The sequence below is a fragment of the Battus philenor genome, unplaced genomic scaffold (assembly GCF_028537555.1).
Source record: "Battus philenor isolate CCGP_79_NKW_IND1 unplaced genomic scaffold, ilBatPhil1.0.hap1 SCAF_1, whole genome shotgun sequence".
Classification (NCBI taxonomy): domain Eukaryota; kingdom Metazoa; phylum Arthropoda; class Insecta; order Lepidoptera; family Papilionidae; genus Battus; species Battus philenor.
This window is the reverse complement of record NW_027181661.1, coordinates 9,808,456-9,828,085: the sequence shown is the minus strand read 5'-3', so window position 1 is coordinate 9,828,085 and position 19,630 is coordinate 9,808,456. Positions and strand designations below refer to the sequence as shown.

At 32.7% G+C, this 19,630-nt stretch overlaps 1 protein-coding gene across 1 annotated transcript in view; it reads left to right on the top strand.

Moving 5' to 3' along the window:
* The first annotated feature begins 6,751 nt into the window (after positions 1 to 6,751).
* Fkbp14 (peptidyl-prolyl cis-trans isomerase Fkb14) overlaps positions 6,752 to 19,630 on the top strand; it is a 36,386-nt gene continuing 23,507 nt past the window's right edge. The window contains exon 1 of the mRNA XM_068761151.1: positions 6,752 to 7,028. Within this exon, the coding sequence (XP_068617252.1) occupies positions 6,799 to 7,028 (230 nt within the window). The 5' untranslated portion in view covers positions 6,752 to 6,798. The remainder of the gene's footprint in view (positions 7,029 to 19,630) is intronic.

Here is a 19,630-nt window from a genome sequence, read left to right as displayed (position 1 = left end):
CTTATTATTGAGTTAAACATTTTCGTAATTTACATGTTATCATCGACCTTTCTCGTATACATTTGTATAGCTTATTTTAAATTTGACTGGTACCGTACCGCAGAGTTAACATAAACGAAGTTTATTTTATTATAGTACCTGAGTTTCAATATCTGCTCAATAATAATTGAAGTATCAAAGGCGTCATCAGAGAAACACGACGGTACCCTCCCGTTCTATTCTATGCGCACGAACTTACAACTAAAATGAAACATTGACTCTATTTAGATACGTATAAAGTGTTAATCACTCATTTCTTTGAGGTAGAGTTTCCAAGTAAATTATTAAAAAAATAAAATGTTGTAATTTAAAGTTTAAGGAGTCTAAACAGCATAAGTGCGCTGCTACGCCGCGTTACTGAGCAATTTACGATTCGATAAAAGTTCTCTCATAAATGGAGAGTGGCCTAGTGTCTGTAGTTCATGATAGTGCTTTTAGTCCGGGCACAAACCAATGTACAGTGAAAACTGGTAGAATAGCTATGTGATATTTTACTTTCCTGGGCTTAAAATTTTTGAAAAGATATTTTAAAGACAAAATAATGAAAAAATGTGACTTTTCACAAGCTGTTCGAAAGATAACAAAATTACTTAAATAGAGATTAACTTGTACAGAACTCTAAATAAAATCTAGTATTCCCAATACGCTATTGTAATCAATTTTAAAGTTTCTTTATTGGCCTTCATATTTTATTTATTACAAATAATATTGGTTTTCCAAAATCCCTCAAAATTGGTATTTGTTTCGGTTATGATCTCTTCCTTCAACTCAAATCTCTTACTACTATGGATTTATTTATTATACTATATACATTATGTGGGCAGCGGTAGCCTAGCGGTAGAGGCCCGAGAGACCGTTGGTCGCGTGATCGGGTCCCGTGACACAATCATATTTAATTCATTGTTAGTGAATTATCATTGTAGATTGCTACTGCTCAAAAATAAATTTCTAGAGGATGGGCAGCAGCGTTTTTTGCGAACATTTCACATTGCGATCGCCGACCCGCCTGCCAAGCTTGGCGATCATGATTTATCCTCCAATAGATGTATTGAGGAGTAGCCTATACCTTACAGTAGGCATCTTTTTAAGTTAAAGGATGATGACATTTAAAAAAATAAAGACGTATTCAGTAAGTGGCGCTACGACAGCTTTTTTGACTTTTTGTTTTTAATTTGTTTAATAAACGTTTGCCTTGATATTATTATTTTAAAGTTTATGCACACCTATGTTAGAGCGTAAACAATATACGTAACACTGAGGAGGCTTATTATTAGCAATCTGTTACATTTATGGCTTTCTTAATAATATATAAATAATTATAAGTAACATCAACATCTTGAATTTGAAACTAACTCTACACTCTATCTATCATATCATAAAGAAAGTTTTTTGATTCAAACATAAGGTAACTCCTTCTAAAAGTTTTGTGAAAAATACGATATTTTCAGAACATTGTCGCATATTTTTAGGTTTAAACGTAAATTTATTTATTCTGTGTAAGCGTAATAACAAAATAACTATAATAGTTTTGTACATTGATTTTTAAAATAATACATTTTCAATAAGTCATAGTTACAATATTGAATGTATATATTTTTCACAGCATTATGTCCTGCGGGTTATTTTTACAGGATAATGCTGCTGATATCGATCGAATTTTTGCACTACAGAGTGCAGTGTTAGTGCAATCTATAAAATGAGACGATGGCTTGTAGAACAAACTTTTGTCCCGATTTAAATTATAAATTGATGATATTACAAGCTTGTTGTACCTTTCTCTAGACTCCATAAAGTTACTAATTCTTTTGTATTACAATACATTCCCATTTATCTTTTGTGTCGCCGTAAAAAGTGGTAACATATCCTCTATATTTGTGAAAGAGATCGCTATGTGATCCCTCTGAGTTTATTATAAGTTCTTCTTAGATCAGGTCACGTTTGGAATCGTCATAGCTTTATTTTAAGTTGAAGGATGCAATTATACATGATATCAATTCACTTCAGTTCAATCAAATAATCATAAGTAATAAAATTATGTATGAGTGAATAATTGTAAAAACTAAATTAATTTGAACTCTCTGCATGTATTAAAAAGACTCATAAATCCTATTCTTTATTATGTTACAATGTATTCACATGACAAAAAAAACAGACAGCGTAGTAACAGATACGAACATAAAAAACAGAACAAAATTATCTCTCGCGTGCGGGTCATTCCATATCTCTCAAATAATTACTTTCAATACCATAGGCATACATAAAGTCAATTTTATTAAAAATCGAACAAAGTGTGCAATAAATAAGCGTGTTTTATTCCAAGGAACTATAGTGTCGATTTATTGCAACATGACCTTTTACGTAAAGCCGTGGAAAAACTTCGATGCAATATAATATATGTTTTATTAATTACTGTCGAATGCAGTCACAAATTAAAATACAAGAACATTTAACGTAGTTTTTTTTTTATTTCCAGTAATACCGCAACACAACGATGACATAATTCACAGATAACTAAATACTGTTTAAAATCGTAAATCTTTGCTAAAACTGAAACACTAGTAAAGCTAAATTGAAGTAAAGTGAATCGAAAGCGGATTTTATCCGAGAATGATAGAATATAATGACAAAAATAGTCATAATTACTAATGACGATGCTTTTTGTTACCTTTCTGTTAAATTACATATGGACGTGGGTTTTAGGAGAGTTTGTTAAAAGCTTAATGACAAGACTTCAAAAATATGAGTCACGTTTAATTTTTTTAATCTTTCTTAGTAGTAGTAGCTTATGACTGTCGGTAATTTCTATACATGCAAGTCTCGCAAAATACAAGATGTAACTCGAAAAATTGCTCGTCTGAAGTGGCAGTGGACGGAACACATCGCTCAAGCAACTGACGGCCGTCGGGTCCGAAAGGTCCTCGAGTGGCGACCACCCGTCGGTAGACGCCACGTGAGTAAGCCTCTCACTAAGTGTATCGACGTCATAGTTAAGGCCGCGGAAAGTGACTGGGTGCGGGCAGCGTAAGAGTGGTCATCGTGGCGATGTTTTGGGGGAGGCCTATCTTACGGCTGAAAAGAAGAAAAATCAACAAACACAAAAACATTAATGAAATTAAAATTGAATCAATCAACATTGGTAATATAACAGTTAATAAGCCCCTTAAAGTAATACATTTAAGTACCGTAAAAAACATTAAAAACAAATGTTAATTTACGAATTAATGTAAAGTTTCTGTAGTATACGTTTAAAGACGCTAAATGCAGACCGCTTCCTACCGGTTTGGTAAGAAATTTATGGGAATTTTATTGCGTGGCCTAGACCCTTAGAGTCTTTCTAAGACTGTAGTAATGTTAACCGGGTAATAGTAATGTTAGTCGAGGCTCTCTTAAGTCGGAAAACTAATCGGGTACTGAATATCGGCCTCGTGCCAAGGTTACCTATCGGGAACTGTTGTGCCTGTACCGTCCATGGAGCATCCACCCAAGTGTCTAAGCTCGGCGGTTTCCCAATCCGGTGACGAAATTATTATAAAGCGGCCTCTTAAGCCTTTAAGCTTTCTAACTAAAATAAGTTCTAGGCTAGGGTTTCCTGTGCTCTGCTTCCTCAAGCCGCGTGAATTTGAAAATATAAGTGACCTTTTATACACAAAAAAAAAAAACATATAAAGTGGTCGCCTATTGGTGAAAAATAAACAAGTTATAGGAGATCGATAGCCCCTATCAATTATATTTCCAATTACATTTTCATCAATTTAATTCGTAGTGCTGCGTGAACGGGTAGCCTCTGTATCGAATCGTCCTTAGAGAGAGTCTGCGTCTCGAAGTAGAACTTGTTTAAACTTTAATATTTTGAAGTTACATTCGAAATAAACATAGAAAGTATTTTCGTAAATTTTTTATTTAATATGATCAAGTTATGTGGTCAAAAAGTACATATTTCTATTTTAAAATATGCTTATTTTTCATACATAATATTAATTTCATACGCATTAAAGCTAATTTTCCTTTTCTTCTTATTTGTATAAATTTTCTCTTATATATATTTTCTTCTTAAAGCCACTAATTATAATTCTTTTGCTAATTTTTTTTGCTTTTGATGTCACTTACCCTTAAAAGCACCCATTCTCTGTCTGTCCATCATTGATCGGACAGAATAGGAACGCAAAGCTTTATGCTCTGGGCGAAGTGTCTAATGGCGTAACTTAGGGGAAACCCAATCTCGTTTCCAAGTTACTTCGCATCAGTGTCGCTTCTTTATTGCACGTTATCAGCGGTTAGTGAAGAACCAGAGGTATAGCTAGCGACGGCTAGTTGCTGTAAGATTTATATGAAATTAAAGTGATAGGTTTAAAAAAGGAAATAATTAGTTCGATCCATAGCCTACTATGACGTAAAGAAACCTTCCAATCTTTCAAACTTTAAAGATTTTTGTATGGTATAATAAAAATTAAAATTAAATAGTATAAATCGTAATCATGTTATCTAGAAACAATTTAATGTGATATTTATTGATTATCATAATATTAACGTTTATTTTATTACATAGGTATAATACCCTTATGTGATTGAATACTTTGTGATATTTTGTTCTTGTCATTAATAACATAATGTCTAGAATAAGGTAAAAAAGAATTACAAGGCACAATACAGGATACTAGTTGTCCACTGCTCGCTTCGCAAATTTAAAACAAAGGATATTACTAGCAAATGTCAAGTCTCTAAGCCTTCTGGTTCCCAAAATGTCTTGATGATTAAATAAATACGGTTTCCGGTTTGTTTTTACTCATTCACACTTTATTTATCCCTTTTTTAACTTTTAATTAATGTAATCTGTCAATAGGGCAACAAAACAATGCTAAAAAGGGGCTTTTCTATGATGAAATACCCCAGTTTAAAAGAAAAACTATGAAGGTTGCTAAGGTGTCCTGAAAAGAGCCTATACGCAATTACACACAATCAGGGTTTTATTGTGATCACTTTTACAAACGTCCTGAACACCGTAAATAAGGCAAAACCTTCAAGCTAATTCAGAACTTCAATATTTATTACTCTTTATTTCAATATATACGAACAATAAGAAACATTATTTTTACAGTTATTATCAATCCTAAGGTTAGCAATCATTAGAAACGGGAAAAAATTAAAAATTCGGGATTTAAAGGGTAATTTTCGAATTTCTGGCTGAGTTTTTCTAGATAGAATTAACATTCCGGACCTGGCAGTAGTCTATGTATAATTACAAATTTAAAGGTAAGTTATATCAATGTCTTGATTTTTAAGAGTGTTTTTTAAAGAAGAGAATTTTTTAAAGCACAGCCTATTTGAAAGAATAAATATTTATTTCATTTGTTACATCATTCATTAAAAATCTTCTACATTTTTATATTTCCATGCCATTAACTGAAAGGTTGGCAGTTAGCATTGAACTTGTATTTGTATTTAACAAAATGAAATAAACATTAACAATCAGCTCACAATTAAGAAATTACGTAACAGATAATCGGAATCAAATTGTAGTCGTTTTGGAAATTAGATAAATAAATAAATAAGGTTTTTTAACAGTCTTGTGTCCAAGTATCATTTATATGTAATTCAAAAAAATTATTTTTTCATGCTAAAAATAATAATTTTGTTTAAACCCCTGTTTCTTGACTTTCTTACTTTTCATCGTTATCGACATAATAGGACAATAAAGGAAGATATGTACGTTTAATAACAAGACAATGTCGACTTGTTTTTGTCTATTAAGATGTAGATTGATACTATTAAACTAAATAAATTGCTAAAAAAACTAAGTAAAGGTAACTAGGTGTAATGTACAAATTAAAAATCGATGAGCGAGATATTTCCTAAAAAATCCCTTTTTAAACTTTTATTTTATGAATCATCGATTAGTTAAAGTTTTACTCAGCAAATTAAAGTCAACAGTTTTAAAATCCTCGGTTAGTCATTTTCTTTAAGTGGATTGTCTAGTTTCATAAAATTATTGTAAAAATAACTACATTGAAAATGTACGTAAAAATGTAAAATATACGTAAATCGTCAGAAATATAACTATTTATATAAAGAATGAAAGTTTGTAATTTATTAGAGAGGCGATCATAACATAAATTTAATATTTGGTGGTTCAAGGTCTAAATAAAAGATTTGATATCCGCTGCACTTTCAGAAAATATTACATTAATGTTATTATAATAGCAAACTTTACGTTCTAAAGTTTACGAGTAAATAATTAACAGGTCATTTTCGGTGAAAATTACAGCGGTTTGCAGCGAACGCTTTCATTAACACTAAATGAGAACATTAAGTATTCAAGAAAAAACCTCAAAAACAAAATTATTATCTTTCCAAAATTGGTAGAAGATGGAATTAACCCGGCATGGAAAATTCTAAATTTTTTTGGTTATGTTCCTGTTCATCACAAATTAGGACAGTAGCACGTAGTCTTTCAATAGGTTAATTATTCTAAAAAAGTTTTACTGTTACTTTTCAAGATTTTTGGTAAAAGTGGAACATGTTACTGTTTCTTCCAACGAGGAGATCACGTCATCGCTAGCGTGGCATGCTCCTAGAGGCGCCGCGTCACACAACTGATAACACTCTGTCTTGTTCTAACAAGTATTAGGTGCTTACTGGTAAAAACGAGACAGTGCAACTTCCCACTATTCGAACAACACTAGCGGGCAGCAAACTTTATAGGTACGAATTCCAAGTTGGCGGCTCCCAGCTCAGTTGTTCCGTAGCTGTCGTTGGAAGCACATGGTTTTATCGCTTTACCCGATAACTTTTCGTAACTTTACCATGACTTTGCGCTGCGTGTTTGCGTTGCTGGCATTAACGATAGCTACGTTTGCTGATACTGAGGTCACAGAACTTAAGATTGATGTTGTAAGCGTCCCTGAAGAATGCACCGTAAAGTCTAAGAACGGAGATACGCTGACCATGCACTACACCGGTACCCTCGACGATGGCCACAAGTTTGACTCTAGGTAAGCAATTATTTATTTAATAAAAAAAAACGTTTTGTTTGATGTTTGCTGTTTCTTCGTTTGTTTCAACATAACATTTCAAAGCATCGAATCGACGCGTTCTGCGGGGCAAAATCCGGTTGTAGATTATAGACGGAAAAGCCGATAAAGTGCGATCATTAGTACAACAATTATTAAAAAAATTGCTTAAGAATCCGAAGCAATAATGATATTAATATTTTGTTATAAAATTCTTATACACGAAACATTAAATTGTTTGTATTATTAAATTTAATAATTATTAATTTCTAAATATTCCATTACAATAATTTTAAATGTCAGGTTATTGAAAATATCAAGTTAATTGCTGGAATAAGTTACGAAACTGCTAAATGCAAAAACATGCTAAGTGATTGTTTCTTTATTTCGCCAACGTGTTCCTATGAACCGTATCCGTTCGTTATCAATTTTCTGCTATATAAACTATTTGTATACCTCGCATGCATTTATTAAATTTTTTCTATTATAAATAATAAAATGTTTGTAATTTAATTTGTTGACAATTTTTTTAAACTTAGAATCCATTTCAATCGAAACGAGTTTACGCATTGTACGGATTTAGGCATAAGATTTGATCCGATTTTTTCCTTTTCAATTTATCTGAAACTTTAATTATTAGAAATACAAATTAACTAGAAAAACAAAACGTGTTAACTGAGCTTTGCTGTTTAGAAACGTTTTAGGATATAGGAGGTTGTCTCTTACGTGAATTCCAGAATTTAAGATTATAAGAACGAGGATGATATTTGTTCTGAATCATACAATTTTTCTAAAAATTTCTTAAGAATGCGCGCGCTACTATAATTATAGTAGTGTATAATTAATTTCTGATTAAAATATTTTAGATGAATAAATTAAGCAGGTATTTTATAATTTTGTCAATGTAATTGTATTTGTATGTAATTTTATAAATTTGGTCGATTTTCTTTAAAATAGGCACGTTGGTCATCGGAGTGGTCTTCCTATTTTTAGTGATTAGGGCCAACGCTTTTAAATCTTGTTTAATAATGAACGAGATGGAAAATATGCAACAGTAAGCCAGCAAAGGTTGATATTTATAAACCTTCAATTATCCCCTAAAACGAACAAAATTCTCTAATGGAAAACGGAATCACAGTATTTTCTAAAAATACCGTTATAAAATTTTCAAACCGGTGTATCGTATTCTTTTTTTCTTTATGGTACATTTATCGAAAGCGACGCTTGGAAAAAAATGTTATATAGCCGTAATGCTTCTTATGTTACACTTGTTCCGGTCCTGCAATAACCTCTTGTGGGTCTTGGCCTCTTAAACAAATATCTTCTCTATAGTTGTCGCGGATTTTGGCTCTCCATCCACACCCTCATCCTCGGGTACTCAGTGTAAGCATAATTTTAAACCTTACATTAAACACAGACTTACCTCCATTTACATATTTTAATTTAAGAGAAATTACATGAAAAATAAATTGTTCGATTAGATTATTTATATAGAGTGCTAGGAAAATTTAAAAACTTTGGTCTCTGCAATGGCGGAAGCGAAATGACTCGAAGTAAAGCTGCCGGCGAGCCGAAACCCGAATCCGAGACTAAGATATGTGATTAGCTCACTGAACTTGCGCTTGTTTCTTACACTCGAAGGAAAACTTTTGTTATTATCGTTTATACGAGTGTACGAAAACTTAACGTTTAATTACTAACACGGCTAATTTAATTTCGGCGTAAGCTGCTTTAATGTCATTCAGTATAATGATTCCTGTTGCAAGAAGTTCGACTAGAATTTCTGTTTGTAAAACATAATACCATTTTGTTGACGAGTATAGTATCAAAATAAATTAAGATCAATACGATAAAAACCTTACTTACGACCCATTGTTATTACCTTCCAAGTTACTTCAACTTAGAGAGTTAGACTCTGATATACAATTGCATTGAATGAATCAGATTTTAATACATTTTAAAATTCTTCCTTTATAACAATTATTTATATATCATTCGGTAAATTCAGTAAGTGGTTAAAAATGTTCACGGCAGATGAAAAATGTACGAGTTTTTCAATAAATGAATGAAAGTGAATTTTTTTCAAAGGACAAAAAGAGCGAACATTCTAAAAATAATTAGTAGATTTTCGTATAGTATTTTAGGAATTTAACCGTTTTTAGATCAGAATAATTTCTTTTTATTTTATCAAAATTTCTGAAACACCGTTTTAAAAAATTAAATTGTATATTAGCACATGACGCGATAACTATACAACATTAACAGTGACAAACTTTCATCACGTATTGTATAAATGTGGGTATCCGGTTGCGACGAGGCTTAATGCTTGATTTTTTTTTAATTTTCGAGATGTAACTCTTCTCAAATGAAAATGAAACTTACTTACACGCATTTTCTGCAATGTGTACGTTAACGGCTTATTTCTGAATTGTTTTTAGCGCCAACGATTTTATTGCTTTGCATTATTATTTGACCTGACCTGATTATTTCAGAAAGTTATTAATGATGAGTCATGTTGTTTCATATTTAAAACAGCCGTTTATAGATGCTATATTTTCACTAAGTAGCGTTACACTTCATGTGCAATAGCACGTGTGTAAAAATGATTAGGAAGTGGAGGCGGAGGTCATTAGTTTCAAGAGCACGGATATCTCATCAGTTAACGTCATTCTTTAGAGATGAGAATTGATTATTTACAGCTACTTTGATACTGGTGAAACATGTACTTACCTGTACAACAGACATGTTTGTTCAAATTTGTTCATTTCAGTTCTCCAATTCTCTCTAAACTTTTTTTACATTTGTTAATCAAACTTAATACCATTGTTGTATAGCAAACATGTTCACATATTAGACCACGCTTGTAACTTGCGTTGCAAAAAAAAAAACTTTATTACCCACTTTGATGTAAATGATTAGATTATTCAATAAGCGGTCTTTTCATTAAGATAATATATATTACATTTCATATTTATTGTTTCTGTTGTTTTAGTATTCGCTGACTGGGCGTGGTAACTGTTCCAATCATACTACTAATATAATCACAAGACTCCATTCTTCGCATTTCTAGCATATTCGTAAATGTTAAAGTGGAGTTAGTCTAATCCATCCATTTTTGGGTGATGTACTTGGTACCCTTGTGAGCAAAAACGCAAACGCTCAAAAAGAATATCACTAAGCGTTCTATGGACACAAAACTGTTTAGACGCCTGACCAAAACGCGGCTAAATTCGCTAAAGTCGCTTCTTCATGTTAGATTCTCTGAGGATCGAGATTTGATTCTGGAATGCGGCTCCAGGTGTACTTAACACCTTTTTAGGTACATCCTTCTTCTTCTCACTCACGCTAAATAGTCCTGTCCTACCTATTAGGCGCTGCTGTCCTCAATATTGATCTTTACGAATGAATAAATACTATTGATTAGGAAGTCTAAAAATAAAGATAGATGGCCATTATAAACTCAGGAAATTTATTAACAGTACACGAAGTGTAGTGTAGTACTCGCGCAAAACTTAATTCCACGTTAATGTCATATCGGCGGGAAAACTTCGTATTATAGCGTTGGTTTTAATATGATCTTTTACAGGGAGCGGTCTCTTACAGACAAAATTTATATTGTTTAAAAGCTTTTGTTCACTTCTTGTTATAAACATAACTTACATAGTGGTAAATTATTATCTTATTATTAAAATATATTAATGAGGTTTAATCAGAGTTAATTGTGACTATTTGACATTTTACTTCTTAAATATTTAGAGGGTCTAAAGTGGTTCAATATGAATAACGACAGGTTTATTTATAGGTACGGATGCTCTCTATATTAATGTGTTATCAATGTTAAATATTGCAAAATAGAAGTCAAAATAAAATAATAATTAGTACTAAAAATAGTCTAAGGTAATTCTCATTTAGTTTTGCATTATAATGATTAGAATACCGTTGATATGACAACTTATTAATTTCAAAGATTTACGTGAGATAAAGTGCTGTGGAACTTTATTACCCGTGTAACAAGCGCCTGTTAGAACCTAAGAGTACAAAGTCCGTCGTGAAAAGATATTTATTTTCTCTACCTCACTTTCAAAGTCAAACAGTAATGGGGCCTGGAACGTATTTGCTCTAAAATAAATTTTTGAGCACCAGGCGATGTCTCTGAAGCGAAGGCCGGGGATAAATATTCCGTTTTAAATTGCGGTTAGTGAGGTCAGACATAGAAAGGTTCGCGCTGTGGTGATAGAGCAAAATACAGACGTAAATATTTCTTTAATTTTGAAAGTAGCCGAGAAGAGAGCTTATGTTGGAGTAACCGCTTGCGGTTTAAGCCTATTATCTGTTAAATAGAAAAATGTCTTTAAAATATATCTTGTCGGTTGCAGGGGCAATGTACCATGTATATTACCAGTTCAGACGAACACTTGATATCTATATGCAATCAGAAGGAATAAAGATGTTTGCCAGGACCTGCGGGGCAGTTCATATCATTGTTTTATTTAAGCTTGTTTTACGTTGAGTAGACTAAGTGTAACAAATAAATTAAAAGATTATGAATAAATGATGATGAAATAGTGGTTATGAATGCACTTGGACGCATTAAGATTTAAAGTATTTAAAAAATTCTGTTAATCATATAGATGGCCGTAAAGACTAGCTCATGTATAGATGGCGGCTCGTGAAAATCCTTTCTAAATAAGTGAAGTTAGTTAGTGCAATAATGAAACAATGGCAAGTTATTGATATTTATGTTTAATTAGTAACAAATACTTACAAACAGTAATATTCCGGTTTTCATTGATTTAAATTACCTAACAAACTTTGAATGTACTCATTGCGCGGGTCTGAGTTTAATGAGATGCGCTCCGAATGTTAGTAAACATGTCTTTGTTTGATAGACTTACGTCTGTTTCTAATTAGTTTGCAACGTGTAAAAACATTTTAGCAATACTGATAGGTGCACCTTTAAAATACTGTTTAATGTATTATACCTGAAGATTCAGAATCCGAAAACACTTGAATTAGGTATCGGAGATGCTAAAAATATGTGTAAATTTTTCATATCACGCAAGAGTAGAGATACAACGGTCGGGCGGTGTTCAAACAATGTGTACCCGTCCAATTGTGATTAATGATTTTGATGGCCACTATGTCTCTATTTGGAGTTGGTTGGTTGCTAAGTGATCCTCAAAAGGATGTTTTGGGAGGCGGAACCAGTCACGGAACGTGGGTACGTGGCATTATAGGTCTGTGAGGGACTTTAGCTTTGTAGAACGAATATAAATCAAACAAGTGTATTGCATTGTTGTATGCAGTGTCGTGTAGCTCTGTTAACAGTGGCGGTGTTTCAGTAACCCAACAAGTACGGGACTCAATGAGTCTTGGGGAATAGCCCTTGTATGTTGGCGTAATGGCTTCCCGAACACAAATTGGGGCGTGAACTACTCGTGAGGTAGAATAAGTCAGATTGTTGGCAAATGTTATAAATAATTTCGAACAGAGTTGGGACATAGTTACCATAGCTTTAGTCGTCGTCCGGGGTAAATGTGCTTTGAGGTGCAACAGTAGGAGTTTTGTAAGACTTGTTAGCTCATTAACGATTTTTATTATATAGAAGCACTTTGTGTTAAAGAGAGAAGTTACTAAGTTTGCAGATTACAGGATAGGGCGTGCTAAGTACTCCGTAAACAGGATGATCGATTAGAGGTGTAAAAGCTTCATATAGGATTCAGAGATAGAATTTAGGAATTTTTATATATATATATATATATATATATATAGTTTTGTTGTTCTCTGGACATATCACCCGTAATGAAGACAATGGAACGTTTGGTAGTGCAAGTGGAAGGCAAGCGATCACGAGGACGCTCCCTGACGAGATGGACAAATAGCCTCAAAACGAGTTGGTAAATGAATGCGTTCACTCTGCCAATAACGAGCTGCATGGCGACGCTTAGCGAATGCAGCAGGGGCTCCAGAACCAACCGGCGCATGACCACGACCACTCTGACAAAAATGCACGAATGAGAAAAAGAAGAAGTTGTGTAATAAAACAAATAGAGACTCGAGATTATAATGTTCGCAATGCGGACAGCGATCAATTTCATTTCTATTCGATGGCGGTTTCATTACCAATTTTGATTACTTTGTATTTGTGTTGTCGGACGTTCGCCGTCCCTGATAGAAATTTAATGAGAAAGTTTCAATCGCCTAAAAGAAAATTAAATTTGAAATGTGGCGAGATTTCGAAAATCGTTTCCTATAATCAATCAACGGAAATGTATATGACCTACACCCCGTAAGCATATATTAGTTAGGCAATTTAATACATTACGTATATACATAGGATGAATAGTTATTTAATATATTACATTTAATAAATATCTCGAATGATCAAATAAAAAATGAATTGTTTGTTCAATTAAAAATCTTAGGTTTGAAATTGTATGGTAAATTTTCTAGCAATTCATTCTTGATTGTTTTTTTTTAAATAATAAATTGATTGTTCATATTTTTACATTTTTAAATGGCTTTATTAGGCTTAATCAAAGAACATGTTTACTTACCTCATCAAACTTAAAAGTGCGGTAAGATTTGTAAATGTTGTGTCGGAATCCATTTAGCTGACATTTTCACGCGATGCGATTGTTGACAGCGACGCTGTGAATCGTGTGAACGAACCACAATGTCACCAAACAATTGTCTTATTGTTTGCACTAAACAAAGTTGTCAATCTCTCAAGATTGGCGATGAATGCTATTATAATTATTTTAATTAACCTTTATACGATTCTAATAATTTTTTTTAGTGGGTCTAGCACTAACCGATGTTTAGATCTTTATTGTATTTTGATTTCATAAATGGTTAATTTTTCGTTGATTATTACTACTTTGAAGTATAAGTTCTGCGGTGAACACAAACGTTCATGATTGGATATTATTCACCTTAAGAATTCAATAAACCCAAGCACATTTGGTACAACTCACTTGGGAATAGAGTCCACGAATGTTTTCTTTATTAATAATTACATAACATGTTTTTGTATTTTTTGTCATATAGCCGTGTGTTTCTTTAGATTTTTGTGTAATTGCCATAAAATGATTGACATGTAGAAGCAAAGAATGAGATGAATCATAAGATCAACTAAAATATTTATAAATTCTAATAAGGCTCCAGAAACGTTTATAATAACTCGACTTTGGGGCAGATAAACTTTGTTAACTCCCTGACCCATTAAGCGGGGAGCTGATTTATTGGATTTTGATCTATTTTAGGCCGAGGAATCACACGAGTTCACAGGTTGCCGACCATACCAGTCCAGTTATTATGGCAAATACGGACTTCAATTCAAAGATGTATTCATACAATCCTATTACCCCGATGTTTTGAAATTAAAATTGTATGCATCATCGGAGGAAGGAATCTCCCTACGTCTTTTTGTACTTCAGACTCGTTTAAAATTGTATTTTTTAATTCAACTCCTAAATCATTACCATCGTCATCATATCATCCGATAAACGCTAACTGCAAGGCATTGGCCACCCCAAAGGTTGCCACGATGACCAGTCAAACGCTGCCCGCATCCAGCAACTTCCTACGACCTTAACTATGTCATCGATCTACCTAGTGGGGAGCCCACTAGGTAGATCGATGAACCACACGGAAGGCTCGTAGTCGCCCCTCGAGAACCTTCGGCTACAGCGGTTGTCGGTTGCCCCGATATACTTCGCCCACTGCCACTTAAGACGAGTTATTCTTCGAGCTACATCAGTGACCTTGGTTCGTATGCGGATCTTCTCAAATGCTAATTAAATTTATAATTAAATAGTTTAAATAGTTAAACAAATATTTTTTTAAAGCAGATATTAAGTCATTAAATAGTAATAAGTACTATTGATTACGTAAATTTATGTAAGTTTTCTCAAAAAAGCTAACGCTATTAATTGAATCCAGATAGAATAATTATTAATATCCATATTCCTTGCACAAGCTCAAAATACCCGCTGCGATTAAAAGATTAGTCGCAGTAGAAACGATAGGCACGAGAACGTCCGAGACTAAATAATTCTGCATGCTGATATAATGACGTCGCGATCCGATATTTTTTCATTTCTATTTGTATGAACTAAATTTGTGTTTGAAACAGATATAAATTAAAATCTGTTATTTATGTAGTCACAATTTTCTGTTCAAAATTGCAATATTAGCTATTTAACTCTATATTTCGTACAGATTTATATTAACTATGCATCGTTAAAAATATTCACTTAATCATGAAAATGCTCGATTTAAAAAGAATAATTATGATCCTTCGCTTCCGTCAACGTTACTAACAAGGGCAAGTGAATGTACAAAACATGGCAATTTCCAGAGGATTAAATTATTTATTATTACACGGAAATTTAATATGATATTGAAATACAGTACAGTAAAATAACAAATATATCTTATGAGAATTTTAACTATTTCGTCTTTTAAATCTACCTATTTATCAAGATAATTAACTTTATATTTTTAGTCCAAGGTTTTTACCGTTAAGAAAATTGTTAATCGACTATTTATCAATATAGCTTGTCAATCTGTGAGCTAACTTTCACTACACATTCAATAATACTGTCAACATTGGCGGTTTGGCATTTAAGTTGCATTACCACGAAATCACCGACGAACTGTAAATTAATTACGCGGTTAAATTTACTTTCTGCTTGAAACCATACCGAAAAATTATAAAATCATGTTTATTCACAAGATTACGTAGAAGAACAGTAAAATATTGGCAACTGACTAGGTCATTCAAAACCTCTTTACATTTTTATTGGTTTGTTATACTTTTTATATTGACCGTTTATGCAGCGATGCAGTTCGTGTATGTTCTTTTTTTCTTTCAGTCTATTATAACGTATTATTTTACTGTTACCTGGTTTTATAAACTTATAAGTAAATTACTGCCATCCTTTTTATTTATTTAATCCGTTTATACAGTCAACACGCTCGCCAACATTTTTGGCCCTTTTACACAAAAAGTTTTTAATATAACTAATGCCTTAAACTTTTTTTACTTTTAATATACGTTTTGGACAAAAATTGGGGAACCTTTTTTGTAGCTTTACTTATAGTAGTATTAACAAATAGTTTGATTATCCATGAAATAAACATGTAGATTTATAGAACATCGATTAAAGTTATACTAAATAGTAAATAATAATTCCAATGAATGTAACGCTCTTAAAATAAAGTTTAAAAATACTAGTGACTTTATTGTAAATTTATCAAAGAAGAACGAATGTTATCTATATATGGTATCATAATTTATATGCTTGACGATTTCGGGAGCCGTTTCAACATCCTGTTTTTAATACAATGTTTGAACATAACTATTCATAAACACACTTGGTGAATAAACAATGACCTTTGTCCATTGAGCCTTACGAGCGTATCTGAAAGTAATGTTGATAATGAGAGATAAAACAAGAAGGCGTAGGAGAGTTTTGTACACCGGACTTGTTTGGAGAAACGTCGTTATTTTTATTATTTTTTTGTTAGTAGTAAATCATGTTATATGATATTTCAAATGTTACTCAATAATAGTTTTCCTTGGTTAAAACGTATCTGTGTTTTAATGTAAAACAAACGAAATAACAAAATTTAATTAGTTATAGGAAAGATTTATCACTGGAAGTAAGCATAGACTGCACAAAACTATTCATGCTCTTCTCTCATTTCAAATGGTTGCCGTTAACACGTCTCTATGCTATTGAATACATATAGTTTTATTTTATAAAGTTTTACTACTTTAATTTCTTTGTTTTATATATTGTGTTATTTGTTTATTTATTTATTTTATGTTTGCGTTATGCTATTATAAGTTTTCTTTATCTAAAAGCCGGTTTCTTGTTTTATTTGTCAAGTTTATAGAAGAAATTTTGCAGATTAAGCATAACTTTCAGTGAAATTAAATTAGGTGTTAGACAAAATAACTAAAAACTTAATTTTTAATCAATGCCTGTCTACTCAAAACTAAAAGTAACTAGTTGATAAGTCAATGAGATAAATATAACAATAATAACTAGTAACAAACTGATATCAAAGGATCTTACAGAATTTACCAATTTTTAATTATGATATAATTAAAAGAATACAATCAAAACGTAATAAACAAATTGTAGTTATATAATGGTAAATGTTCTTCACTGTCGTCAAGGTTACCTGGTGCTTTCATTACAAAGATAAGGAATAAATATTGCTACATCGACTTTATACTTGATAACTCTGGGTCAATATCGATAATGTTTCGGGTGTCATTGAAGTTTCCTTCAAAGAATAGGCATGATTACACTTGATAACAACCACTACCCGAATACAAAGTTTATGTTAACGATAATAGTTTTTTTAATGTTTATGTTTATACTACCTGCTAGTTGCTAAGCGAAATATATTTTTTCTGTAACGATTCACTGAAAAAGCTTTTCACGAAAATAATTGCATTCAGTACGCCCAATTTTTCTATCAAAAAGCATACATGAACGCTGGCACTGCGAGAAGCTGCTCCTGCGAATTGAATGGCTTTGCGTTATGATATGAAATAAAAATCCAATGTATGCTTTTTGTTAGATGGCGTTGGGGTACGTGCTTTTACCAGGATAGCCTGGCCGTCAGTTAAAGGTAGGTAGATAAAAAAGAGTGTATTTGCCGGAAGCATCGTCGTTACCTTTGCTATTGTATATAAAAGCTCCGTTACATGAATATTTTTATCTCGTTTTAACTTGATATCTAGTAATAAATTTTACAAATAAAATATCAAATTAAATATATGCGATTAAAGTTGATTTAAGAAAGTTAACATATTACATGTCATCATTATTATCATTCCAGCCGTTGGATGTCTATAGCTGGACATGGACCTCCCCTAAAAAAATGTAAAAACATTCTTCTGAACAAATATAATATAATAGAACATATAATGTAATATAATAAATAAAATATTTCACCAATTAAATTAAATTTCTTTAGTGGTATAAATACCTATTTTTTTAAAGGTATTATTCATAATAAAAACGTGCGTACTATACTTATTACGGATTAATGAAGACATTACTTGAGGTTTTTTATGTTTTTTCTTGAGTGCTTTGTTTTATTATAATCATCATCTTTTCAGCCATAGGACATCCCCTGTTGTGCAAAAGCTACTTCCATAGATTTCCAATTAGACAGATACAAAGCGATCAGCATCCATCGTCTTCCGGTAGGTTTAACAAGGTCATCAGTCCACCATTTGGATGGACATCCTGCGCTGGGTTTGTCGATGCGTGATTTCTACTCCAGAACCTTAAAGTCCCAGCAATCATCTGCTCTGCGCGCTATGTGGCCTACCTACTGCCACCCCAACCTGTCAGTCCGCCAAAACCAATATTTTGGTATTACAATGTTTTGGTTTAACTAAATAAATTATATTAATTCATTTTTACTTTACTTTTAATTTTAAGTAAAATTTTAGATGTCGTTAGTGGTTACTACACATAATACATATGTTAAGAAATGTACGTGACGCTTTTCTCCATTTTATGAAAAATTTATAAACAAGTTATTTTATAACTGTTTACGTAAATGGTTTAAAAGTAAGAAAAAACTTATTACAGCATTATTTATTTGTAATTTTGTACAGTTTGCTAATGTTTTAAATGTGGGATGCATAAAGTCACTGCACGATTTGCAAATTAGTATATAGTTTCCCTCCTGTTCTTTCGGGTTAAAATAAATTCAGCTGCCATCAAAAAGAGTTAAAATAATAAATCGTCATTGCTTTTAAGTAATTGAACTTTTTTTCGGTATCAGTACTTGTCTTTTTTTTTTCGGTTGGGGAAATCTTCTGGTATTCAAGATGCCCTGCCTCTGGGGGGAGGACAGGGGTATGTGGGATTCCTACCCACTAAAACCCCCCCCGGTGGTCGCCCTCTGCGCTAAACGGGGGACCGCGGTATCTCCCGGTCAGGAATCGCCACGCGGTCTTCCCTTGCGCCTTGCTATTTTTCGATAGCCCGTCCCGGGGTATGCGTGGATACGCTACCCCCGAAACCCTCGTGGTACTATCACGATGGTTCGAGACCACGTCGAACCATCGTCCGCCTCAGAGTCGCCGAAGCATCAGTACTTGTCTGTGTTAACCTACACTATTAGGGAGCGCGTTATGTAGGTCCAAGTATATATATACACTCCGATGATGGTGTCCAGGAAAATTAGGCGTATATATACGCTTGTGATGCAAATGGATTAAGCTAAGGAGACAATAGTGACAATGTACTAAATCACCTAAGATGTCAAAGAGGTTTTGATAACATTGTTATCTTACAAATTCAGACATCACGAAACCGTCTAGTCTAAGAGAACGTCGCAATACAAGGATTACGCCCCTAGTGCAAATAAAATGAATTTCGTAGTTAAGTGAGCGGACGTAATCCGTCGCTACGCGCGAAGATTCCAACTTTGAATACAGCTCAAATGAAAATCGGCGTATACCAATTCAAAATCTCTCTCGGTATCCTTTCTTTAAAAATATAAATAGCAGTTATTCATTTTAAGTATTTTCATTGAAATTA